Raw genomic sequence first — 15,375 nt, 5'->3', positions numbered from 1 at the left:
TAAGAAGGGGATTCCCCACACCTCCATCAGGATCTACTTCTCCACCAACACTGACACGTCAGAGCTGGACTAAACGCTCCAAGGAAGTGCCAGTCCAGTTTGCCTTATTCCCTGCACAGGACCACTGTGGAATTTGCTTCTCCCAGGGAATCCCCGACCCAGGGCATCCTCTCATTTAGAGCCACACAAAAAGAAGATACACATGCCCAGCATTTCAGAGTAAACTTTTTACTTTTGTTGGGAATGATTTTAAATTAATAGGAGTTTTGTGGTCATCTCTGAACCTAGACACATTTCTCTAAGGTAGCTTTGAGCACACTGGGCCAAAGACCTTCAGCAGCACAACCCAAGTCAGGGTGTTTGCAAAGGGATCGCAGCCCATGTCAGGGTGTATGCGAAGGGATCCTGGCCCATGGCTCAGCCCATGTAGGGGTGTATGTGAAGAGATCACGGCCCACGGCAGGGTGTAGGTGAAGGGGTCCACCACTCCTCTGGGCTTCATGGCTGGATGAGATTTCCACAGTCAAAGCCAAACTGCATGGAAACAGCACTGATATACAGCAGTGCCCTCTGGCCCCAGCCTGCGGCTTGGCTTCTGGTGAACCTCACTGCTGTGTTAAACCAGGTTTCACCAATTGCACAAGCATTGGCCAAGTTCCACATGGCAGTTGCTTCTGCTGCTCACAGCCACCAACTGAAAGTGCCATGAACCACCCTCAAGAGGTAGGAATGTGCTGCTTTCCCTCCCGTGGCTCCTGGGATCACTGAAAATCTTAAATTCATGTGTCAGCTTCACATTATGGGCACAGCTTAGTCCAGCCCTTGTATCTTTAACACCCAAAGATGAATCCGAACCCCACTGGGCAATAAAAGCAGAAAATTGGGCATCATTCCCAGGCTGGGATAGAAATCCAGGCACTTGAGCAGGGAGACCCTTCAGGACAGTCACAGATCTGCACAGATCCCATATGTTGTCTTTTCTTCACGTTCCCTTTTCGAGTTCTGCTCAATCCCCTTGCTTGTTGTGTCAAAATCTGATCCATGCCTCCCCTTTTTCAGTGATTGATAAAATAGTAATCATGCCTAGCTCTTATCTAGTGCTTTTCATCATTATCCCCATTTTACAGATGGGGATACTGAGACCGAGGGAAGTGAAGTGACTTACCCAAGGTCACCCAGCAGATGAGCTGGGAATAGGACCCAGGTCTCCTGTGACCCAGTCTAGTGCTCTAGCCGCTAGGCCCCACTGCCTCCCTTTAAAAGTATTCCTTTAAAAAAAAATCCTGCCCATAAAACTACACAGCACAGCTCATTATCAAAGTGCTTTACAAACAACCTCATCTCTGGGTGAGAGAGCACGCCCCCCTACCTTTTACAGACGGGGAGAAACTGAGGCACAGAAAGGTTATGCGTAGGGCAATGTGTGTCAGTGCTGGGATTAGTAGTAGAAGCTTCTGTGCTTTGACCACTAGACCATCCACCTTTCCCTCCCTCGGGGATGAATAGCTTATGCCTCTTTAATACCAAGTGCAGGCTGTGGAGGGGTGTTAGTTCAAAGACTGGGTATCTGGCGAACAAATGTCTCTGTTTTGAGTTCAAACAGCAGGGACTGAGATTATATTCTCCACGGAGGCACAGCCTGCAGGGCACTGACAACACAGCCCTGCCTTGCCTTAGCACTGTCAATTCAGGCGTGTGTTGGGAATGCCTGGTCAGGGGCCAGAGGGTGAGCCACCAATCCACTGTGACCTGCCTGAGTGTCAACAGGTGTAACCAGAGCAGAGAGATAGCAGGCGAGTGAGGTCACTGAGCCAGCCACAGCCCTGGGAAGGTAGCTGGACCACCTGGACTCAGCACTGACTGCACAGAGCCAGGTTTAGAAGGCTGATGCAAGGCTTTGAAATGGGTGGTTAGAAGGTTAATGAAGCAATAAGGGTCCCGATGCATAGGAGCAGCCAGGTGCGGTCTGGCTGGGTTAGTCCAATCTAGGCACGTAGAGAAAAGGCCGGTCTCGTCTCTGCACTCGGTAAATGTCATGAGATTTGTCAGCTTGGCTGTGCAATGCGGAACTGGATCGCCGTGGTTGTCTCCCATGGCTGAACACAAAACCGGAAGTGAATGGGGTCGGTTCATCGATTTCAGTGCCGAGCAAAGACTCAGAGACATGATGTCAGGTGTCTCCAAATGTCTCATTCAGCAGCATTTCTTCTTGGGCTGGTCATCAGGAGTGAGCTTGATGGAATCTGTTAAATAGTTCTCGAGAATCTCTTGGTACTGGAAAAAAGACAAGAGGAAATAAAAGTGGCTTGGGTGTGCTTTTAAAAAAGGACTTGCTTTACTACAGTCCCTGAATCCTAAACTTCCCCATGGGAAATCACCTGATTTCAGATTTCTTACCAACCCAAGTTTCCCTGAGGTTCACAGACTTTTTAAAGAGCTGAGGATAAATCTCCAGGAACCTGGGCCTGAGTTTTCAGCTGAAATTTGAGTGATCTCAGACTGATTTACGATTTGGGATGAAAATTAGGCAAAAAGAAAGAACCACACACAACAGATGCTAATCAGGCTGCTTAATGCTTTCAGACACCACAGTGATGGGCACGGTAAATGACTCCGAACAGAACAGAATTGCAGAAAGCCTGGAAGCTTCATCTGAGATTCATTCTGAGTTACAATATTGGTTCACTAAGAACATGGGACCAAAATCACAAAAACATCTGCACGACCCCATGTGGCATGAAAACACTCTCATTCACATCACTCTGCTGAACCTTCTGCGCAGATGGGACAGTGATCCTTGTGGTTAGAGAGAGCAATATGTTCTACCCATCGTAGTATTGTACATATATCAACAGGCAACAGACACCACACCTTTCCAGTGGAGATAACTTAGCAACATTTCACTCCAAATGTTGTAGGTTTAAGTTAGCTCCATTTTAAGCCTGTAGAGTTTAGTTTGATACAAGTCCTCTCTTCTGAGCAGACCATTTACTTTAATTGTGACTCCTCCCCTTATTTAAATACTAATTCCAACCTGGGAAAAGGGCCATATTTTGAAAGGGCCCATCACATTTTTTGCCAGCAGTTTTGTACAGTTGCATAAATTCAGGCACAATGTGTGCCATTTTCATGTCTATCTGTTTGATTTCTGGGCACAGTCTGGGTACTCTGGTTAAACATGTAACTGACCTCAGCAGTACCAGCAAATACTTGCAGATGCAAAATTGCTGTCTTAAAATGGAGGACAGCTTCTAAATGCCTGGCCTTCAAGTCCAATGCTTTCCCTCATCTTGCCATTTCATTGAGATGACCAGTAGAGGGCACTGTTCACACAGCTATACTAGACACACTTTCTGGACTCCCTTATGATTGGTCAAAAAATTAAAACAAAAGTTTGGCGAAGAATTTTCAAAACAGCAAAATATTTCTTGTTTCATTAGCTTTTAGAATTATTTTTATCAACATTATTTATGAAAACATTTCTCTCCTTGTTTATTGCCCAACGTTTTTTACAAGAGACATATTCAACACTGAATTTTTTCATCAGGGTGGTTGCAAGATGGATTTTTAAAACATTATTTAAAACTAAAATTAAGTGCTGAAAATAATTAAAATTAAATGCTGAAAATATTTCAGAAATAAATGATGAATGACAAATTTGCATTTTTGACTAAAATTAATGGAAAAGATAAAAAAACATGAGAACTGGTCAATGTCCAGTCTGAATCCTCACTTAGGTATAAGGTGAAGTTTAGGATTTAAATCCAGGGGCAAATTCAGGCCAGCGTTTGGGTTTTAGCTTAAATTGCACCAGATTCTCACCAGCTGTTTCCATGAGATTTCTGGCCCAAATGATGAAAATAATAATAATCATTCTAGCTCCTAAATGGTACTTTTCATCAGTGGATCTCAAAGCGCTTTACAAAGCAAGCCAGTATCATTATCCTCATTTTATGGGGGGGAGGGGGGGACGGGGACACTGAGGCACGGGGATATGACTTGCTCAAGGTCACCCAGCAGACTAGCAGGAGAGCCAGGAACAGAACTCAGGTCTCTCAAGTCCCATATCAGGGCTCTAGAGTTCACAAGGGCACAGGACCAGCACTGCTACTCACTCTCGACAGGGCCTGCCTTGCGAGCGTTTCAAAGGCCTGCACTACGTTGACATCGTTCTTGGCACTGACTTCGAAATACGAGATGTCCTTTTCTTTGCACCAGAATGAAGCTGTCTCCTTGGACACCTGGGAGAGGGGAAGGGGATGGGGTCATGTTATTCACGTGCAGCCCTTAAGGAGGTGACCCAGTCCAGTGCGTGGGGTATTCACCAGTCCTGATGGTAGCCATATGCTCAGAGACCCTTGGGCTTCTCCTTGGGCTTTTCACTCTACAGCCACTGGGAGCAAATGTTGGGATGGTGCGGGGAGCCCTCAATGCCCATTGAAGGCAACGGGAGCCTCCGGTATGGTTTCAGAATGAGGCCCTCAGTGCATGCTGCCAGCTCCGCTTGGTCTCTTGACAACAGGGCCAAGTGCTGGGAGGTGCGGGGCATTGTACCGTCAGTCACACAGTGCTCGGTAGCAGAACATTTGGCTTATCGGTCTTCGAGGACACTGATTTTCTTAAAGAGCCTGGGCTGGAGCACGTCCCCCCTGGGAGGGTGCATTGTTCACAGGCAGGGGCTGGGCACAGTGAGGGGCTCAGCGCAGCTTGGGTGCCTGGCTTTGCAGCTGATGGGGATGTCCACCTAACAGCAATAGCACAAAGCCAGGCCAGTGCTGTTGTGACCTTCAGCAAGGTCACAGGAGGGCTTGGTGGGGCGTTAAGTGAAGGAGATTTCTCGGGAGGGAGTCATCTGGAATCTAACTGTTGAGCTACCGCTGAGGAGGGGTTTTATTAATTATTAATAATGATTTCCCTTCCCTCACTTCCTGACAGGAATTTCTGGTTTGTTGAATTGTAAACCCAGCCTGTGCCAGACTAAATACTCCAGCTACATTAAGTAAACCCTATAGCTTCTGACGGGAACTACTTGTTCCAGGTGCCTTAATTTTGGGGAGCCCAACTGGAGACACACAGAAGGGGCCTGATTTTCAGAGGGCGGGAACTCAGCCCTTTTTGGAGATCAGACCCCTTTAAGGCATCTCCAGTTGGGCACCCAACATCATTAGCCATTTCTGGGAATTTAGGCTTCAAGTGGGGCATGCGGTGGGTTATTAATTTTTAATTGAATTTGGTGCTGGTGAAAGGTGTGTGATTGACAGCCCTGGAGGCTGGAGTCCTGTGTCATTCATAGTAGCTGGACAGGCAGAAGGAGGGCGAGTTTCCCCAGGATGCTCCAACCCTGACCTGGAGGCACCACCAGAACGCTATGAAATTTAGTCAAAGAAATCAAGCCCTACCCCTCCCACTCTCCATGGCCGATTCTTCTGAGCCCTTAACTGGGACCAAGCTCCCTCCTTACCTGCCGTTCATTTAAATCGATTTTATTTCCCAGCACCACCATGGGAAAGCCCTGTTCTGTGGGGATTATCTTCTCCAGGAAGTCCTCTCTCCAGTCATCCAAGGACTCGAAGGACTCCAGGTCCGTGACGTCAAAGGCCAGCATACAGCCGTCCGAGCCCTTATAGAACGTCGACACCATGGACCGGAACCGCTCCTGACCCCCAGTGTCCCAGATCTAATGGGGGAAAAGGGCAGAAACGCACAACATTCATGACTGTTATGGGGTGACTGGCCCTTTAAAGGGGGATGGGCTTCAGCCCCACCTGTAACACAGCCACCTTGCTTCCCCAGGTGGGGGAAATGAAACCGGTCATGATGTGACCCAATCAGGCTTCTACCTTATTTACCTCAGAGGCCTGAGGGGAAAGGGGAAGTGTTGATGTCAGATGGCTGCAGAAAGGCTGCGAGGAGCTGGAGCATAAGGTAGGCAGAGGCCTGGGAAGACTCTGGGCTGGAAGGACTGGGGGGTGCCTGTCTGGGGAAGAGCAGCATGGGGGAGAGATGGAAAGGAGCCTGGAAAGGGCTGAAAGGGGATGGGCAGAAGCATGAGAGGCGAAAACACCAATCCCGGTTTGAGACTAGGGCAAAGATTTTGTGTTTTGTTTGTTCTGAAGTTCTGTTTCCCCAGAAGGGGTGGGCTTTTGTGAAGGACTTAGCCAAAGGACCAAGGCACTGCACTGCCCAAACCAGGCTGTGGCGTTTACTGAGGAGTCCTGAGAAGGGGAAACTGAGGCAGGGCTGCTGCAGAGCCCCCGTGCTATCAGGAGGTGCTCTGGAGGTAGTGACCGGCTGACTGTGACTTTAGACCAGGGGTTCTCAAGCTGCGGGTCAGGACCCCTCAGGGGGCTTGCAAGGTTATTACATGGGAGGTCGTGAGCTGTCAGCTTCCACCCCAAACCCCACTTTGCCTCCAGTATTTATAACGGTGTTAAATATAGAAAAAAGTGTTTTTAATTTATAAGGGGGGGGGTCACACTCAGAGGCTTGTTATGTGAAAGGGGTCACCAGTAAAAAAGTTTGAGGACCACTGCCTGAGACTGTCTGCTGCCCTGTACTCCATTTAGCTATCAAGGGCCTGGTTTCCATTGGTGCTGCGCACCTGCAGCTCCTCTTGACTTCAGCAGAATCCATGGGTGCTCAGGCCACTGAACATCAGGCTCAAGCCTGCAACAGTTAAAATGTTACCGTTGATTTCGAAGGAGCAGGAGCAGGTCCTGAATGATCCTGTATCTGTGCACCGACCTTTGTTAAATGTATGTCGCCGGGCGCTTTGCACACATGCCAGGTCAAAAGACCTGCTCCTTCTGAGTGGATTGATGCCAGAGACCAAACAGAGAGGTGCCTCACCTGCAGTTTTAGGGGGGTGTTGTCCACCATGATGTGCTTAGATAGGATACTGGCTCCCAGAGTAGTCCGATAATCTTCATGGAATGTCTTGTGCACAAACTGGTGCAGGAGGGAGGTTTTCCCCACGCTGGGACAAAGGAAGAGGCACACAAAGGGACAAGCATTAACCTCAGGACTTCTGAGTTGCACTATAGAATCAGGGGCAGGGAATAAGACTGGAGAGTCACAAATTTCCACACCCTGTTATTAATGGGATAATGACTCCATGACGGGAACCAAACTCCAACCACTCCACCTTGCCATTTTCATCTCCGCTAGTATGCTCCAAAGTTAGCCTTGGTCTTGGATGTATCTTAGATGTGTGAGACCTGTATGTAGCCAGGCTTCAAACTGGTCTATGAACTAGTTTGGTTTGGGGGTGGGTGCCATACTGTAAGTACAGGAAGATTGGAGTTTGAACCTCTACATTAAAGGGCTTAATGTTTTAATGGATTATTTTTAATGCTGTTAATTTCCCCTGTGTTCCACAGCAGCTTAAAGATGATTATAAATACATGAAAAATAAATCAGAGAACCGTAGACACTGAAGATAAAGTCTCTCTTCCTCATTTACATTAAGGCCAACTTACATCATTCTAGCAGTGTAAAGGGGGCTTAGAGTGGGATGCATTTAGCCTTCATGAGAACAAACCCTCAGGACTGTGGGGCTCCAGCAGGAAGGATTTTCTTACCCCAGTGCTCCTATGATAATTATCTTCAAATCCACTTTCTTGCTGGAATTCATGAAGGGGGCCTAGAGGATGGAATGAGAGACCATGACTAGACTTCACGTCCCAGCTACCACGAGACACATGCAGAGGGGGGAAATTCACCACCAGCCCTAGGCGCCACTTAATCCAAGGGACCGGTAACCAGCCCTATAGCTGCGTGTGACTGTGAGTGCTGTGGTTACAGAGCCGCCTCCAGGATGGAAATTTTTGAAAGAGCTCAGCACCCACAGTGGGGGCCAGAGTCTTATCTGTGACTATCTGGCCTTTATTTAGATGCCTGAATGGGAAGTGATGTATTTTTGGACATCACATCTGGCAGCCTGTTATGCACACCATGTGTTTGAAGGCAGGCAGAGCAGGTGCTCCGAGTGCTGGACTGCTCAGGCTCCAGCTCTCGGCAGGGCCCTGTAGCACTCGTACACCTTGAATAACAGCACATTCCTTTCCCAGGGCTGCTTAATGGTGCAAATACCCTCGGCACAATGACTTTAACAATTACAATAAAAGATCAAACCAGCAATTCCTGACTTAGCTCCTTGGGGCCAGTTCAGGGCAGGGGTACTGCATCCCATGGGACTCCTCGTGCCAGGGATACTCCACCCACCCCTCTCCCAGTGGTCAGGAACCCTGTCCTGCAGACTGCCCCCAGCCTGAACCCTTTTGTCTATGATCTCAGTGGGGCACTGCCCTTCTCCTGTCACATGTCACCGGCTGTGCGGTATCCGGCTACTGACCAGCATCCAGCAAATAGGCTGGCTCCCCACCTGCCCTTAGCTTGCCAGCCCCAGCTCTTAGGCTGCCTGCTGCCCGACCTTCCCCTGCAGCCAGCTGCCAGCTCCCTGATGAGCCAGATCCTCTCTGCCCTCAGCATGTCACTTCATTTTTCTGTGCTCTGGGCACTCTGGCTGGATACTGACCGGGGAATGACAGTGCCCTCCATTGGCTGAATCCTTTCCTGCCGGCACATCCAGGATGGTGGGAAGGTACCCCATAATGTTGTGCATAGGCATGATTTGGGTGGGCAGCGCCAGTCAGGCCAACAGGGCGCAAAGTTGAATTTTGCTCATAGGGAAATCTCCCCATTACCATCCCTCCCTGCGCCAGAGTCAGCCTCTCCTCAGAGGCTGCCTGGCGCGTTGGGAGAGCTCGGAATGGGGCTTTGCTCTTGTTATGGGTGCTCAGGAACCTTAGAGCTTTAACCATCACTGTTTGTAGCGTGGTTAAATGAGCTCCATTTCTAGGTCCCTGAAATGCTGAGCATCTGCATTTGTCTCTTGTCCGGCTCGCTAGCAACCCCCCCCCACCCCCCCGCGTGCTGTGCTTTCCACTGCCACAAAAGGAGGCAGGCAGCGCACAAGCCCTCACAGACTGACAGTGCCTGCCACAAGGAGCCTATTGTGAGTGGACCCGGCATCCAACAAACCTGTCAGTGTTTGCGCTGTGCGCAGGAGCCAGCATTACTCAGCCGCTGCCTCCCCCACTGACTTTACCACTGCCTCTGTCCAAACGGCGCTTCTGTTTCCACATCCCAAACGGGTGTTTCCTGGAGCTCTGGGCGCTATTTTACCCTTACGGCGCTGGTGATGTCAGGTGCAATTTAGAGTGAGCCTTTAAAGAGAGGCCTCTGGGGCCAAGGCTGAGGGACTATTTTTCACCTGATGTCACAGCCTGGAGACTGACACTACTGAGACCACTGCAACTACACCCTGTCTTTGCGGCTACCTTGCCACCTCGCTCTCTTCTGACCGCTACCCATTCCCATTTGTCTACTCATTCTCCTGCTGAATAGTCTCTAATGCTAGACCGTGAGCTGTCTAGGGCTGGGACTGTCTTACTGTTGTTTGCTTGTACAGCACCTAGCGTAATGAGGCCCTGCTCCCCGTTTGAGGTTCTTAGGCGCTACTCCAACAGTAGTTTCATCATCATCATCATCATCATAAAATAGCTGTAAGAAACTTGAATGAAACTTCCCTGACTTTGGGTTTCATTACCACCCTGAAACCTGGGTCCCTCCCACACAGCTGAGCCAAACCTCAGAGGAGGCGGGCCACAAAGTATTTGTTAAAAGGGCGCGTATCACTGCTGGCTAATCTTTCCTGGCTGACTTTCAACTGTGACTGCATGAAGCACTGACTTGGGAGACCAACCTTAAATTCCATTCGAGACTCCTGAGAGCAAGTCAGAGGTAGAGAACCCAGTCCACAGACCTAACCATGTGGTGATTCATCATTCTTCCATTCCAGGGTGACTCATTCTTTTCTGGGCCAGCAGAAGGGTTCACCATTACACAGTGCAGGGAAAGGCATCAGGGAGGAGTACTGAAGCTGAGAAAATCATTATTTGAGAAACATCTCTGTTCACTTCTGTAACACTTCTGTTAGCAGAGCTAGATACCAAAATATTACTGCCATGCAGACCTGGGCTCTGGTTCAGCTTTCACCTTCTCCAAAGCACAAGAGTTCTCAGACACAAGATTCAGCCTGTTTCAGAGAGAGTCTCAGTCCCCTAGAAGAAACGTTTGCTCTGGTTCTGCACTAGACTTGCCAGTTTTGGTTGGATGTATTCCTGGAGGTTTCATAACATGACAATCTTTCATTAAAGATTAATCTTTAATTCCTGTAGACTCCAGGACAATCATGCAGGGTTGGCAACCCTATTCTGCACTGCTCTGCAATAGCCTGGGACAATAAACAAACCAAGAAGCTTGGAGAAGAAAAGACAGGATTGTGAGTGAAGTTATGCCCACGAAAGCTTATGCCCAAATAAATTTGTTAATTTCTAAGGTGCCACAAGTACTCCTCAGTTTTTTTTGCTAATACAGACTAACACGGCTGCCACTCTGAAACTTATGCAGAGGAGAGTTAGTGCTTGAGCCAAGTATAAGAACGGCATATGTAGATACACGTGACTGATCATACTGGGACACAGCAATGGTCTAGCATCCTGTGGTATAGCTGGCACTAGGTTTTTTGCCTTCCCATTGAAGACTAATCCCAGCCCCCACCCCCTTTGCCCCCTTTTATGCACCTGGTCAACTGTGCAATACCAGAAAATGGGGGAGGGGAAATTTTCTCCTAGACAGCTGAAAATTGGCTTTGGGCCATGAGGTGTGAGAGTAAGGCAGAGATCAATTCCTGGATAACAGGCATCTGGGAAAGGATCGGGGAGAGAGACAGCTGAGCTGGCTTGGATAAAAATAAGACCTGATGGAAATCACTGCCCAGCAGCCTGGACTAACCCTTATTAGGAAGTGTGGTGGATGCGTCTAAAACTTTTGAACTGCAGATCTCACTACCCCAAAGGAGTCTGCCGTCACCAGTACAAACCCAGTCCCAGTGCAATACACTCGGCCATCCCAGTGTGAGAAAGTGAAATCACTCAGTCTTGCTGCTAGCATCCCTATCAAGTTCTGGCCATCAGGGACAGAGTCCCCGTGGGTAGGTTACAGCTTTCAGACAGCATGGTTCTGGCATCTGCAAATAACCTGTGTTTTTGATGAGATGTCTTCTTGCACTAGCATGGTTTTATTTGGCTTTGACTCTAAATGCACCCGCTAAACTAACAACTCTCTGAACGTGTTGTGTGGGGGATCGAGGGGTGACGAGAGTAGAGTGCGTGTAAAATGAACGGGTAGATCACATCAGGTATCTTCTGGTTGCGGCATGTTTCTAGCTGGCATGTCTACCTGCCATAATGGCACCATCAAAGATTTAGGGATTCTTGAAAGTTATCTTGGATTTAATTTGGTGTTTTCTGGTAAACTGCCTTGCATTCACACACCAGGTTGTTTTTTTTTTGTTTGTTTTGTGGTTTTTTTGCCAAATTATCTGGCATCTCATTCTGCATTAATTAATTAGCTTTGGAAGTGGACCAGCTCAAATGCAGAATGAGATATTTTACAATAAGGTAAGTGTGGATGCATCCCCAGACTCCCCTCCTCTGCAGCTAAAGGTTGGGCAATCCGCCCCTCAGGTTTCACCTTAGTGTGATGTCGCTGTTCCACTCCAGCCTTCCAAAGAGTCCTCCAGCAAAAAACAGGGACCTGATAGTAACTAATATCATGAAAATCTAATCAGAAAAAATAACTTTTTGGAGAAAGTGTAAATACACATGATGTTGGCCTTGTGCATACCAAAGTAGCAGGAATGAACACTACGCATTTCCCCCCCTCTCATTGGCAGTTTCCCTTTGGAGTTTAATGTACCTGGCCTTCTTGGTTCAGATTTTCAAGAATGCTCAGGACCCAGAAGTGAGAAGGCAGCTGCTGGGCGCTGAGCATTTTGGATAATCGTGTGTGTGTGTGGCAGGGTGTGCCTATGTGTGTGTGGCAGGGGGTTTGTGTGTAAAACACATTGGTGCACACTCTGCAGCACTAATCCCCCAATGTTGTCACTTCCACATGCAGGTGATCAGGTTTCCTGTTGGGCTGATGGGTGTCTTGTGCAGAACTGCCGGGGCACAAATTGAGGCCATGCTTGGTAAAGGAGGCCCTTTATGTTTCTCAGGGAGTGGCTCAGGCCAGTGGCGCTGGAACAGTTTTTGGAGTGGGGTTCCTGAGCTGCCCCTCCCTTGCCCCTGTCCGCCCCCCTCACCACCCCCTAGAGCTGGGGCCAGAAGCTGGGCCCCCACGTGAGGGCCCAGTGGCTGGGACCCTGGGCCCGGTTGCCAGCCAGGATCCCACAGCGGGGGCCAGCAGCTGAGCGCCTGGCACCAGCAGCCGAGCGGGATCCAGGGCCGACAGCAGAGCCCCCAGGCAGCAGCAGGCATGGCGGCCAGGACTCCGGGCAGCGGGGGCACGGGGCCGGCGTCTGGAGTGCCAGGAATAAAACCTGGGGGTGCTGCAGCACCCCCATACCCCTGCTTCCAGCACCTATGGCTCAGGCTGGATGGGGAATGGCTGGGCTCAGAAACTGTCACAGAGCTGCACTAGTCTGGATGCTCTAGGCAGCACCACAAATAAGTCTGAGATGAGTAACGTTCAGTCCATGGCATCTGCATTTACACCAGGGAGCAGCAGGATTCATGCAGCACAGCTGCAATATGAATGAGTCTTTCAGAAATCAAGGTCTCCATTAACCCTTCAGACGGCTACAAGCCCAGACTGCAGAGGTCTCCTATCTGATCCTGGATTCACCTCTGTGTAACACCAGTGACCTCATTGGAGTTACTCCTGCTTTGCACCTGCTGGACTGAGAGCCGAATCCAGTCCCCTGCTTTAACTGGGATTAACTAGGATTGCTCTGACCCCGGTCCAGACATGTCAATCCCTCCTCCTGTCTCCAGCCCGCCCTACCCCCACACCTGCAAACTGCTGTAGTGATCTTACTCATGTTGAGCTCAGATCACAGTCCAGGGTGGGGCAAGCTACTCCCAAGGAAGCTTTCGCCCCTCTCTCTAGTCTGAGATAGGTCAAAGATGGAGCTAGCCTTCTACCCCTGTCCCTAGGACCCGTCTCAATGTATTAGCTCAACTGAGTTAGTCTAACAGGCCTGAAGAGATGCAAGCCAGTGAGCTGGCCATGCTGTAGCCTATGGGAAAACTAGGTTCCAACATGGCCAACTAATATGGCTAGGAATATACTACTCCCTTTTTGCCCATTGAGACAGGGCTCTAGTGAGGGAGCCTCGTCCAGGACTGCCTTCCTTAGGCGATGCCTGAGGTAATTAGGAGCATGCCCAACTTCCATGCTGTGAGGCAGCCACCATCTGTTGCTCCGCACGAGGGTTCGGATACATTGTGAAAGAACCTGCAGCACCAAGAACCTGCCACCAATGAAAGTCTGTCTGAGCTATCCTGAGCCTGCTGTTCCTCTTCAGTGACTCTTTTCCTTTGCCCAGGTCGCTTCCCATCTCTCCACGCTTCCTCCCCTTGGCTTCCCCTCTAGTCTCCTCATTCCTTGCTTGAGCGAGCCTCTGTCCTAGCCAGCTGGCAGTCCACCCTCTGGACTGTGGATTCCTTCTGACTGGCCGGCCTCTTCTTGCAGCCACACTCCTCCCACAGTCTGGGTGCTGCCCTGAAAGGCAGTGCCTAATTAGGTGGCCACCTCTGTGGCTGATGCCAAGAATCACCCCTGGATCAGCCAAGTCCATTTCTCAGTATGGGACTAACTAGTTGCCCAGAGGCATTAAGCACTGCACAGCCTGAGAAGCAGATGGTTATGTTTAGTGACAGTGTCCAACCCATACATTTTTTTCATGGTGCGTTGTCTAAAGCTGCCCGACTTTACAGACCTCTGAAAAAGGCAGAGGTTTGACTCTGCCCAGACGCCTCCATACAGTGTAACATGACCTCTGTGCAGGGACCTATATACTACTGAGCCTTCTGTCGAGACAGCCCCCCTCTCCCTCCTCTCTCTCATCATTCAGGGAGCACCCACCCATCACTGCAGTCTCTCGGTGCTGGCCCGTGTCTAGAAATCCGAAAGTCACCAGTTGTTTTGCCATATCTGGAAACCTTTGTCTATTAACACAAAATGAAGTTTGCAAAACCTGATTTGCCTGCTCACAAGAGCAGGCTGTTACTTTTCATATCCCACCGGCTTTCCTTCAGTCTCATCCAAACCATCACCTGTGGGAATTTCACATCAGCAAACAAAGGGGGCAAACAAAAGACACTTACTGACTATGGCATTCATCCTGTGATCTCCTCCTCCAGCTGCAGGGATTCTAGTGGCAACCTGAGGCCATCTGCTCTAGCCCTCAGTACTTGCTGCAGCTCTTGCTTTCTTCCCTTTACTTTGCTTCCTGAAGAGGAAAGAGTCAAGTGAGAGGAGTTTCCAAGAACTCTCAGAGTCTCTGAGCGTACATTTATCTTTCCCTTTCTCTCTCTCCTGCTTTTTTTTGCCAGCAGTCTGAATCAGGGGGGAAGGTTGCTAAAGAGGCAGTCCAGAAATGACATCAGCAAAAAGGGGTTGAGATAATCAGATTTTGTGCCCTGGAGGAATTTCCTACGTGCAGAGATTTGAACAGGGTACGTCTGCGTGAAGGAGGAACTAAAGTTTAAAGTAAGTTGACTGGGCACTGAATGAGGTAGGAAGCAATAAACTACCCAGCACTTTCCAGCCCTGGATCAATGCCTGCTACCGTATCTGCAGACAAACCTCCCATTCTAGCCCCACTTTGATGGGTACTTCATTTTTAAAAGCTTGCTGTCTTTGTGGACGCAAACCCTCTCCCCATTGCCACCAGGGCATGGTGCCCTGAACACTGGGAGTTTGATGGAGGAAATAAGGTTGGACTTTTCCTAATTGTTTTCTAACTCCTCCTGCTGCTGAGGGCACCCAGTGCACCTTCTCTGCCGCCCTTGCCTTGCCAGGTTGGGTGTGAGATTGTTCAGGGCTCAAAACAAAACAAAACATCAGATTACGTTGCCATTGTTGCCTGAACCCTGCAGAGTGAACTCCCTGGACTTTGCTTCGCCTGTACCGATAAGGCCAAGTGGGCCAGCCCAGGTCGGTAAGAGGTTTTTTTTACCATCTGATGGCTTTCGGGGGAGTCTGAGGGCTGTGTCTACATTAGGAGCATTTTGCTGGTGTAGCTGTACTGATCTATTACACCAGGAAAGCACTCCTTGTGTTGATGCAGCTCATACCAGCAAAACTGCACTGTTGCTGGTATAACCGCATCTTTAGTAGTGACCCTTGTTGGCACAGCTATGTCGGTCAGAGGTCACACTCCTGAGTGACATAGCTATGCTGGCAGAAGCTTGTAGTGTGGACCTGGCCTCAGTCCATTTCCTGGTGCACCGCTGTCTAAAT

General features: G+C 49.4%; 1 protein-coding gene across 2 annotated transcripts; it reads right to left on the bottom strand.

Annotated features, from left to right (window-relative positions):
- Nucleotides 1–230: 230 nt before the first annotated feature.
- On the bottom strand, nt 231–14,466 carry RAB7B (RAB7B, member RAS oncogene family). 2 transcript variants are annotated; one of them, XM_084610994.1, is made up of 7 exons: nt 14,238–14,466; nt 9,767–9,943; nt 7,581–7,642; nt 6,850–6,976; nt 5,462–5,677; nt 4,116–4,241; nt 231–2,274 (listed from the first exon to the last, which is right to left on the bottom strand). In XM_084610994.1, the coding sequence occupies exons 2-7, from the start codon at nt 9,776–9,778 to the stop codon at nt 2,194–2,196; spliced, it is 624 nt and encodes a 207-aa protein (XP_084467120.1). In that variant the 5' UTR covers nt 9,779–9,943; nt 14,238–14,466; the 3' UTR covers nt 231–2,193. The 2 variants fall into 2 exon arrangements, with proteins under 2 accessions (XP_084467120.1, XP_084467121.1); XM_084610995.1 differs by lacking the exon at nt 9,767–9,943.
- Between the last annotated feature and the right edge of the window lie 909 nt (nt 14,467–15,375).

The sequence above is a fragment of the Lepidochelys olivacea genome, assembly GCF_965140295.1.
Source record: "Lepidochelys olivacea isolate rLepOli2 genome assembly, chromosome: 21".
NCBI classification, from domain to species: domain Eukaryota; kingdom Metazoa; phylum Chordata; order Testudines; family Cheloniidae; genus Lepidochelys; species Lepidochelys olivacea.
The sequence above is the reverse complement of the archived record's forward strand: the minus strand, read 5'-3'. Positions and strand labels throughout refer to the sequence as shown.

Excerpts from the sequence above, each read along its gene's own strand:
- RAB7B (XM_084610994.1), bottom strand. Across the intron at positions 5,678-6,849 it reads ACACCCCCCTAAAACTGCAG|ATCTGGGACACTGGGGGTCA; the intron begins GTGAGGCACCTC and ends TTCCCCCATTAG. Across the intron at positions 4,242-5,461 it reads TCGATTTAAATGAACGGCAG|GTGTCCAAGGAGACAGCTTC; the intron begins GTAAGGAGGGAG and ends CCCCTCTCCCAG.